The 11,945-nt window shown below is 41.4% G+C and overlaps 1 protein-coding gene across 1 annotated transcript; it reads left to right on the top strand.

Moving 5' to 3' along the window:
* The first annotated feature begins 686 nt into the window (after window positions 1-686).
* On the top strand, window positions 687-10,547 carry amigo1 (adhesion molecule with Ig-like domain 1). The gene is made up of 2 exons (XM_049581823.1): window positions 687-1,282; window positions 2,548-10,547. The coding sequence occupies exon 2, from the start codon at window positions 2,651-2,653 to the stop codon at window positions 4,187-4,189; it is 1,539 nt and encodes a 512-aa protein (XP_049437780.1). The 5' UTR covers window positions 687-1,282; window positions 2,548-2,650; the 3' UTR covers window positions 4,190-10,547.
* Window positions 10,548-11,945: the final 1,398 nt, after the last annotated feature.

Genomic DNA, 11,945 nt, shown 5'->3' on the forward strand with positions numbered 1-11,945 from the left:
GTCTCTTGTGGTAGTTTTGCATCTCTTTGTAGTCATTTTGTGTCTCTTTGTGGTAGATTTGCATCTCTTTGTTGTCATTTTGTGACTCTTTGTGGTAGTTTTGTGTCTCTTTGTAGTCATATTGTGTCTCTTTGTGGTAGTTTTGCATCTCTTTGTAGTTATTTTGTGTCTCTTTGTGGTCATTTTGTTTCTCTTTGTGGTAATTTTGCATCTTTTTGTAGTCATTTTGTCTCCTTGTGGTAATTTTGCATTTCTTTTTATTGTCATTTTGTTTTTCCTTGTGGTAGTTGTGCATCTCTTTGAGGTAATTTTTTGTCACTTTTGGTAGTTTTGCAACACTTTGTAGTCATTTTGTGTCTCTTTGCGGTTATTTTGCCCCTTTTGTAGTTATTCTTTGATTCTTTGCAGTTCCTTTGCATCTCATTGAGGTCACTGAGTGTCTTTCTGGTCAGTACATGTTCATTTAAGTGACTTTTTGCAGATGATGGTCAGGGGGCCCCTGGGCCTGTGTATGTGCCTGATGGTCTCCTCAGTAGCCAAATCCATCCATGGATGTTAAATGTAAACCTACCATAAAGATAAACTGTTATTATGTGGCTGTACAACCATTGCAATAGCTGATGAATGATATTTTCTTGGCCGGTTTGTCTTGTCCATTTCCCTCATCTCAGCTCTGTCCGGCGGGTTTTCAGTAGTGCGTCTCCGCAGCGCATCTTTAGTGCGGCCACTTTCAGTAAACAGCGCCTTGTGAGCGCACTACCTCTGCCGAAAAACACACGTCAACCACTGCAGCGGTACTGCACGGAGACAGCAGCAGGCCTGCGAGATGCCACAAGAAGCTTGTCAGCTACAGACTGCTCGTTCTTAATTATCTCCATGGCTGCTGATGAGACCCAACAGGAGCCGGACCTGCTCGAAATGCACCAATTATCTGCAGAGGACGGATGTGCGTCCGTGTGTGCACAGAGCAATAAGCTCCGTTAAGACAGCTGATTAATACAGAGTCGCTTATCGGTGGATGTCAGTAGTTAAAAACGGACGTGCGTTGTCTGCTCTTTACGTAATCCTTTTTTGCGTAATTTTGCAGCGGGTATTGGATGCCGCGTGGACCAGGATTATTTTGGCGAGGATATCTCTAGTGCTCTCCCCTCCTCCCTGCATCCGTTGTTGTCCTCAACAGCAGACACACAGACTCATTCAGGGACAATTTGTCTGGAGCAACATTGTAAATAGACGAGGAGCTGTTTTAATGAAATCCAACATCGCTGCATCCCGGTTGAAGGTAGGTGGCTCCCTCGGTTTCCTCCTTCATCTCTCGGCGCTCACGTTTCCATGTTGTGCTCGTTTGTTTTCGCAGAATGGTGCAATGCAACGTTTGCATGGCTCTTCCACAAATGGAAAGGGACATTTCATAATATGACATAACGTAAATATTTACACAATTTCACATGTTTGGTGTGTTTTATTCATTTTTTTCTTTCTGTTTATGTGTCCAAGTCTTTTTTTTCTGTCTCAGAGAGATAAAGAGAGGGAGAGGGAAATGGGAAGAGGAAGAAAATCAATGTATATCCTCCAAGAGTGTAAATGCACATGAGTTAGCGTGAGTAGCGGGTGTGTGCGTGTGTAGGCTATTTGTTTTATAGGAAGCATTGTGCAAAGCAGCGGGGCGAAGTTTGTATTGCATACAATACATGCACGACGAGACTACAGCGGCTACTTTAAATGTAATACTGCATCTCCACATGGGTGCAGAGGTGGGAAGTAACTGAGGACATTTACTCAAGTACTGCAGTGTGCACAAAACAGATTTACTTTACTTAAATATCTGCCTCTCGGGTGATTTGGCATTTGAGAGGGAGATGTTGCAGTCAGCCCGGGCTGTGCATTCATTCCAGGCTGTGGCTGCACGCTCCTTTATTTGCATAAGCGTTTACTTGCACAACAAATAAATAAGCTTATATATGATGTAGCTCTAGCTTTAACCACTCAACACGTTTATAAAGTGCCATTAAAATATACTGCTTAAAGGGGACCGATCGTATTGATGATTACTTTTAATACTTAAATAAATAACAGCTAATATTTGTTACTTTTTGTTTATTCGTGACCATGTAGGATATTTAGAAGAATGCTACTTACAGATGAAAAATATGCATTCATATTTGCGTCAAGGGATGATGTTTTATACTTGTGTTTACACACATTTAGTAGCATCTCAAACAGCAGCATCACTTATGTTTGTTTGTATTAAAAGACTTGTTCAATGTGGGAGTGACAGCAAGCTCACATGTTTTGAATCGTGGTGGTGAGGTGGCCCTTTTGTTTACACCTGTGTCACTGATTGTGTTTTTATATGCTGTATTTTCCACTGTGGTATCACAGGGATTTGAATACATTCCCTCCAAGGCATAAATATGTGTGTGTGTGTGTGTGTGTCTATATGTGACAAAGCGTGATATACACTTCTATCTATCTATCTATCTATCTATTGAATATACTACAGTCTAATAATATCTGTTAATCGCCTTTGCTTCTGCTTTTTTCCAGCCTTCAGTCAGCAATGCCTGGGAATCCTTCAGCTGCTCCTCCCTGCTGTTCTCTGAGAATGGGATCGTAGTGAACCAATCTGGGATTTAGATCAACTGCTAGCATGTTGCAGCCGTCCACGAGGACAGGTGACAGCCTGTTGGAAGCATTACCTCACTGGTGCAAGCGTCCGAGATGGGTCCTCTCCCTCACCCTCTGCATGGCTCTCCTCTGGCTTCCAGGGGCAGCGGCATCCACCCTAAACTGCCACAAGACGTGTATCTGCGCCTCAAACATAGTGAGCTGCTCCAAGATGAATCTGACCACCGTCCCAACGGGTCTCCCGCTCTACACTGCTGTGCTGGATCTCAGCTACAACGAGATAGAGCGACTGCGATCTGAGTGGACCCCGGTCAACCTCCCGAAGCTCCATAACCTCCTCCTCAGCCATAATGGTCTCCACTTCCTGTCCTCAGAGGCGTTCCTATATGTGAAGCACCTGCGCTACTTGGACCTGTCCTCCAACAACTTGCGACTGCTGGATGAGTTCATTTTTGAGCCTCTGGTCAACCTGGAGGTCCTCTTGCTGTACAATAACCAAATTTCCCAGATTGACCGTTCAGCATTCACCGGCATGCTCAACCTTCAGAAGCTCTACCTTAGCCAGAACCAAATCTCTCGCTTCCCCGTGGAGTTGGTCAAGGAAAAGTCCCGCCTGGAGAAACTTTCTCTCCTGGACGTGTCCTCCAACAAGATCAAGGTGTTGCCCATTGATGAGCTCCGGGTGCTGCCTGCCTGGATTAAAAATGGCCTCTACTTCCACAGTAACCCTCTGCTGTGTCACTGTGATCTCTACAAACTCCTCGCCCACTGGCACATTCGAAAGCTCAACTCTGCTGTGGACTTCAAAGACGACTACACGTGTATTCTGCCTGGCCCACAAAAAACCCAAGTGGGCATTTTTGATCTCAGTGGTGAAAATATGAACTGCAGCACGTTCAAGGAGGCAGTTCAAGAGGCTTATCTGGAGCAGAGAATGACCCTTGGCTGTGACACCAAACACAGGAACATGTCAAAGACCTGGATGTTGCCTGGTAATGTGCCGGTGATACGTGGAAGCAACCAGACAGCCCAAGACTTGCCAGATGGAAGTCTGGAGATCAATCCAGTGAGGACTGAGGACTCCGGGACCTACACTTGCTTTGCGACAAGCGAGGTCTTCAATGAGACGATCTACGTGGTGCTGAAGGTTCACAACTTCACCATGCACGGGGGCGGGGAAACCCTGAACACAGCGTACACCACCTTGGTGGGCTGTCTGGCCAGTGTGGTGCTGGTGCTCATGTATCTGTACCTGACGCCGTGTCGCTGCTTCTGCTGCCCCAATAAAGGCAAGGGTCGTGGCGAGGACAGCATCCACTCATCCATGCTCAGCGTGACACCGACCCACGAAGACCCAGCGCTCAAGGCCGAGCTGAACAGGCATGTGGCGTTCATAGACTCCAAGGACTTGCAGGGCCAGAACGGCAAGCTGAACCCCAACGGGGATGAGGATGATGATGATCTGGATGCAGAGGCTGGTTCTCTTATGAAGGGCAAGAGGAAGAAGTCAGTAGCAGAGTCCATCAGCTCCGTCTTCTCAGACACTCCCATGGTGGTCTGAGATGAGATGGTGGACGCCACACGACTGGATGTAAACGGTACAACGTGAGCCATCTTATAGTTCATGTAAACTGTGACTGTGACCTTGTGGGAGGAAACGGAGTAAGGACGTTCATCTGTAGTTGGAAATAAGGATCTCAAAGGGAGTAAAAAAAAACTGTCTTGTTGCCGACGAGGACAATAAGCAGGACATTTCCAGCATTTTAATCTGTAGCACTTAATATTTATACTGTGAAGGAAAGGCAGTGAACAGTGGAAACTACTGAAGTCTTATGAGAGTGAAACGTAGATGATATAACGTTGATATCAGCACTCAGGAAGTGATCAAATAAACTGCTAAAGTGTGGGAAATATATATGATCCAATACACAGGTTGAAATTAGATTTTAAAAACGTAGCGTATATTGAAACAATGGCTGGCTCATAATTATATTTATTAAAATGACTAGAATAGATCGTATCTTAAAAACTAAAACAAACTAAATTAGAGCATATATACATTTACCCCTCCTCGATCAACACAGGGACAGAGACTTAGACAGGCAGCCATCACCAGGCTATGAATACATCTGTCGTTAACCTTGAGTCATCTATAGAGAAACAGCATGCCATAAGCCCACATTATATGAGGTCTCAGGCTGATCTGTGTATGTGGGATGAAGAAAATGTGCATTCATCAGACGTTTAGTCACTTATATTGCGAGAGCAGTAGCACAAACATTATATTAACAGGCCATCGCAGGTCATTTTCATCCTACTTCATAGCTGATACTTAGTTGCACTCAGATGTAGTTCATCGTTATTCTAATTCATAGTCATATGTGTAGCGATATAAGAGAAAGCTATGTTAAGGGATCAATTTACATAGAGGTACACAATAGTTAACCAGCTTGAGGCAGATCATTGCTTATATATGAATTGTATATCAAAATAGTTGCCTCTTAGTTATTGCACATCTACAGTATAACCCGAGAGAAGCCTTACACAATTAAAAACATGGAACACCTCCAGCAGATACGCATTAGACGCAGGGAAGTATTTTGTCCTGACTGATTATTAACATATTGTCTCAATTCTATATACAGACATGCACCGTGCTCCTTACATGGACTAATAGGCTGAGGTGCCACAAACTGCAGAGCTGCAGACTCCTCGTCTTGGCCAGGTTATAGCATTTGTTTCTCTCAGTCACATAAGCAGGAGGTTAAATACCAAGCTAAAAGCAGCGAGCTGGAGTTTATTGTGTTCTTTCCTGTATGTTAAATGGGCATATTATATAAAATCCAGACATGTTTTAGTGAAAATTGCTCAAAAACCTACCCTTAGTGTATTCATATGTCCTAATTTATGTATTTTAGTATTTGCAGAGGCGCACAGTCAGGAGAGACAAGCCAGGCAAATGTTTGGTGCCCCCCAAAAAATTATGAAAAAGGGGCCCCTGATGACCACTTATACTGACAAATTTTGCAGACAACTATAAACTAGAGTTGTTCCGATGCCGATATCAGTATAAGAAATGCCTTTAACACTGCTGAAAATGCTAGACTGGTTTTCAGCGAGTACCCAACTCTACGCACCGACCCCATACCATTTCATTTATTGAGACATTTGAAATTAGCTTCACACCTGGATAAAATGGCAGTTTTACTGAAAATCAATTCTTCTTTGCCGCTCTTCAACAGTGGCCTACACAGCCAGGTGTGCTGTGCAGCCACTGGCAACTGCTGTTTTAGCAACTCATTCTCACTCCGACCTCGTCACATATTGATGTTTTAGCCAAAACACTCAGGGTACCTTGCATGTCATGGACTTTCCACGTCCATGACATGCAAGGTACCCTGGGTGTGTTGGTTGTTGATGTTGTGGGACACCGTGTCAAGTTCTGCCTGTTAAATGCTTCTTCCAAGATACACTTTAGTTTTCAAAAAACACATATTGTTAGGTTTAGGCAAAAAGAGGAATTGGTTGGGTTTACCATACCATACCATACCAACTTTATTTATAAAGCACTTTAAAAACCCAGTGGACCAAAGTGCTGTACACAATCTAACATAAAGTGTACAATAGGCATAAGACATAAAATATACATAAAACAAAGCATAATAAAAACAATAAAGATAAAAACATAAAGTGCAATAAAATAACACAATATAAAACCAATAAAACATTTTAAGGCACAGCACATAAGTAAAATTAGTAAATAAAATGAGTAATAGCAAATTAAAAGACATCAATTTATGCGGGATCAAAGGCCATGGAGAACAGGTGGGTTTTAAGGTGCTTTTTAAAAACATGCAGTGATGGAACTTTTCTGATGTCGAGAGGCAGGTCATTCCATAGTTTTGGTGCTATAACTGAGAAAGCGCGGTCCCCTCTGAGCCTGCTTGTCGTTTTGGGAACTTTCAGGAGCAGCTGGTCAGCTGAAAGTTTAGCTGACCAGCTGACCAGGGTTTAGAAAAAAAGAATAGGATTTAGGTTTACAGTCTTACGGACGCAGAGTTCACTCTTGGGTGAAAGTCAGTGTTTATTGGACCCATCCACCACTGCTCTAGCCCCACTCAGACTTTCGCCGCCTTAACTTTCGTCCTTAACCCGCCTGGTTTCCCCCTGATGCCGTCGGATGCCGTTAAACTATGCCACAAGGCACTGGATTTCGACAAACTCTCGGGCCTTGTTTTAGAGCAAGGAAGAAGAATTGATTTTCGGTAAAAAGTGAAACACTGGCCGTCTGCAAAATGTTGGTAATTTGACAATATTGTCAATATTTTACACTGGAAAGTTCCATCAGTAAAAGAACATCATGTACAGTTTGCAAGGCTTTAGTTTTGAGGGGTGGCACTAGTGTTGTGAGCTACTAAATTGTGTCTACACTTTAGGTTTCTTAAAACAATTATTATTTATGCCTAAGTGGTTTTTTGTTTTGTTTTGTTTTTTTTACGATTGACAGTCAAATTAGATAACAATAGAAAGATAAGCAAGTCCAGGTATGGGAATTTGTATCAGGAAAAAATGGCATTAGGACATCTCAACTATAAAACCCCTTAAACCTCCCGTAATGGCATTATACAGTGCACTGCAGCTGCCCCAAAAAACCCTAAGCGGGGCCCCTTTTAGCAACCGACCGTCAGCTAGCTACCTGAAACTGTCATACATATGTTAGGTGTAACCGTCAGCACATGACGAGCAAACCTTTCTGCTCAACAAAAACAAAATAAAAAACAAGAAAAGGGAAAAACGACACCAGGAGGTGCTGGAAGGCCTCGGTCAGCTTCTATCTTCCAGAGTCTAGGACTGCCACTGAGTATTTGATATTGCATTTTGCTCAGATGGACAAGTGTCACGCTGTTTGGCTCTGTGGTAGGTAGAAAAAGCAGCACGTTGTAATAGCAGGTAAACATTAGAAATAAAACCCACAGGTTTCCTCTAGAGGATTATGCTGATGAGGCTGTGTTGTCTGACAGGAGCGAGCTGAGTTAAGAGCTACTGAAAGAAAACCTGTTGTAACACAGGGGATCCTTCAGAAGATAACTAAGTCTTTACAATTATAATTGAATCTATTGTGAATTGAATTCATTGTGCCAGATTTAAAACAGGCATAAACAAGAAAGAGTGATTTCATTAAACAGCACGGCGTTCGTGTCATAATACAACAAGGCTAGCCCAGCATAAATTGTGTCTTTTGATGGGATGCGGCTTCTCTCTGCTTCCCATGTCTTTGTCTCTCTGAGCAGGAGGGGATAGGTGTGTTATCGTGAGTCACAGCGACACAAAGCCATTCTCTCTGGCTCCCTGCATGCTGACAGCATCAATTCAGTCCAGATGTGTTTGCTTTGTTTGTGTATCTCTGTCATTACGAGGCTGCCCTCGCTTAAGTTCAAAAGCAATCATTCAGCCAGGCAATGAATGTGATGCCCTTTAAGTAGACGCTAATTTGTTTATGAGGGAAATGCCTGGAGCTGTTATTGAACATTTGCTCTCCAACTGAGTCAAATGATTGGAAACTATAAGAACTTAAGAAAGTATAATTGAGAATATATTGCTCAATGCTTTTTAGTTTTCCACTTCAGCAACACACACTCAAAAAAATGTATCTATTGTCAGGTTTATGTATGTTAATTACATATACTGTGTCAAGTCATTCTCAAATAAACCAAAAAAGCACCATTAACTTAATTCAGTAAAGTAAAACTTAAGTAGACTATGAGCCTTTATGTAACTATAGCTCATAGAATTACATTTATGTAATTTCTGTCAATATTCAAAAATGACAAACATTAATGTATCTGAAATACATAGAATATATTAACAGTAATTACACACAGGTTATTTCCATGAGTCATAGTGACATTAATTCTCATAGTATATTCATCTTAATTGGATTTATGTTTATGTTAGAATTACTTGACACAATTGGATGGAAGTTTTGACATAACCTGACACATGAGTGCACATATGATAACACCTACATATGTAAAATCACATGCACTTTGCAATTAACTGTCAGTATAGCTGTCAAATGTCAGGAGAGTGCAATAGGTTTTTACGCAAAATTGATGTTATATTCACAGTTGCACTGTGCAACGCAGCATCTTCTGTGTGTGGGTGAGAAAAGGAAGTCACACTTATCAGAGAGGTGGTGTGTGAATCATTCCACTCTCTCACGCATAGGAATACCAGGTGGAAAAGGATTGCAAAAATACCACAAGATGCATTAAAATAAAGACACATTTAGCACTACGGCTGACTGGCTGCAATTGGCGAAAAATCTATCCCATTTTTATGGATCCAGCCCCTAAGTGTTGCCCTGTAGAGTTAAAATATATGTGCTGTTACCTGCTTTCTCATCATGGAGTCAATCTTAAACCTCTGGCCGCTCAAGGCAACATGAGAAGCCAATCACAGAATCTAAAATGACTAAAACAATACAGAGATATTACAGCTGTTGAATAGCGCACATTAAATTGCCAGACCATCAAGGAATAGCTTGTGTTTGCCCTGCAATAACCCCGTGTCAATCAAGATCAATCTGCCGTGGCTAACGGGTGATCTTCTCCTCTGGGTTGTCACTCACAATACAAGTCATAGTTGTGTACAGAGAAAAACCAAGTGCTATTGCGAAGGTCCTAATATAAATGAGAAGAGGAGAGGCTTTGTTCTCTCCAAAGCAAATCTGCCTTCCTATATATATCTATATATACAGTATATATATGTATTAAGACTCACTTTTCTGTGTTCAGTATTGATTAGTTGTGTACTGCTATGTTCTACCAGTGTACTGACTGTATTCTTGTATAATCTGATGTTGTTGATCATTTTGCATTTCGTCTGCCGCTGTGCTACTGTTAGTTGTTTCAACACTCAAGTCTTGACTATAAATGTTTATTTTTTAAGCAGGGTGGGGTTTAGTTTTTTATTGACATGGGATGTATTTTACACTTGACTCTGCTGAAGGATGGTTACACTGAAAATATGTATTGAACATGTCGGAAAAAAAACTGCATAGGAGGAGTTTTGAAATCACTGATACATCCTAATGGGCAGTGAGTATGTAGCCGTCAGTTATTTTCAGTCAGTATCATAAAGCCATAAGGGATTCAAGGAGAAAGCAGTGCTTTATCAGATAAGTGGCTCCATCAGGTGATGTATGGAGTTGAAGGTGTGTTTGCCGAAAGACACTTTACAACAGTGAAAGCAACAACTTTTCTGTCCAGAAGAAAAGTCAAAGATTATTTTTATAAAAGCCAGGAATGTAGGAAAATCAAGAGATCTCTCCACCCACACCGATGAATCCCTGAAACACAATGGGTTTTGAATGGATTTGAAGACAGAGGGTAAATAAATCTTCTCAGGACTACGTCAGTTTTAAGTTATAATGTAATACGATGCACAATTTTTCAGCATCAATCAGATGTGTGGTTTGAGATCTGTGCGGTACACAGGCCCTTTGCTATTTGCAGTAATGGCACATTAACCGTTCCCTTCTCACAGATTAGGGAAGGGAGTGGTCTCTGCCCAACATACAGTACATCTATCTCCGTTCATCTGTGTAGTAGCAATTACGGAAACATCCTTGAGGTGGTGGGGCTAGAAGCTCGCTGCTTAACAGTGTGCAACTACAAGTGTCCACGGGACAAGAATGGAGCTTTTAACAGCATTAAAAGCACTGAGTTTATTGACCGCTGCTTCAAAGATGAGCTGGTTGGTCACTGCCATAAAATTTGAAAAGGTCTCGCAGCTAAAGTGGAATGGCTTTGCATGGTTCGCTTAAGAGCTTCTCTGACTGCAGGATAGGTGCAACCTTGTAGGCATTAAAGATAAAGAATACTGATCATTTGACTTAATAAAAAGATCAAGATTTACACTTTGTGCTGACTCCATTTTTTTATTTGCTCTATTTCCAGAAAACATCTATGGCATGTTCTTGTATTCATTTGCTTCTAAATCTGTGTGGCTCATGGAGTATTTTAGGGACAGAGCTGTGACATTTTACCAGAGTTACTATGACTAATGTAGAGTTGCTAACACAGTAAATATAGAGTAGCCATTTTGGGACACTTCAGAGGTAACACCATGCGTCTCCTTAATTTGTAACCGACTGAATTTTAACCGCATTATGTCAAAGAGCCTTATGGCAGGGCTGATCTACACATATGTGTCATGTATAAACTTCCTGTAGGTTTTAACTGTTTATCATGGAATTGAATTGACATTTTTATTGACAATATACAGAACATTAAAAAGTATATGACATAAACAAATAAATATGTACAGTCTCTCCAGGAGGCGTCACACAGATTTAGTATAATTATAACCTGCCCCCTGACCACAGTTCAACAGACTAAGTAGGTTTATATACAGTGTGTGCTTATATAACTTGGTGGAGATGATTAATTATGCTGCGTCTTGTGAGGGGCAACATTAATGGCTTAACACCATCTAGTGGTAAAATGTGGTAGTGCACTACTGTATGTTAACATTGACACTTACTGGCCACATCTAAACCATCAATAATCAATAGGGAAGTTTACATAATCAAGCATCTTATTTTCATTCTGTCTCCATATATAACTTTTTTTAAAGTAAGAAACTGAACTACAAATACAAGCATAATTCATAATAAGTAGATTGGATAAATTATTCTGCATCTCTCTACCTACCTGCCAGACAACCTACCTACCACCTACCTACCTTTCTACCTACCTACCTACCTATCAATCTACCCATTTACCTACCTATCCATCTACTCATTTACATACCTACCCACCTATTTCTCTACTTACCTACCTATCTCTCTACCTACCTACCCACCTCTCTACCCACGTATCTACCTACATACCTACTTATCTACCCATCTACCTTACTTATCTACCTACATTGCTACCTACCTACCTATCCATCTACCTACCGACCTACCTATCTATCTAGCCATCTACCTATCTACCTACCTACCCATCTACCTTATTACTTATCTATCTACCTACCTACCTACCTACCTACCTACTTACCTGTCTACCCATCTACCAACGTAAGTAACTACATACCTACCTACCTATCCATCCATCCATCCATCCATCCATCTACAGTATATATACATAGAAATGTGGCATTGCTTGTTTTTACACCTAAATGTCGTAAATAAAGCACTAAGTTAGAGGGTGTGCAGGAGTTATTTCACTTTTGTAAGAATTTAATACATGTAACAGTGTCCGACTGGTTAAACAAGGACAACACTCCTCTGTTTGCCCAGCTGCTTGACT

Source organism: Epinephelus fuscoguttatus, linkage group LG7 (genome assembly GCF_011397635.1).
Source record: "Epinephelus fuscoguttatus linkage group LG7, E.fuscoguttatus.final_Chr_v1".
NCBI classification, from domain to species: domain Eukaryota; kingdom Metazoa; phylum Chordata; class Actinopteri; order Perciformes; family Serranidae; genus Epinephelus; species Epinephelus fuscoguttatus.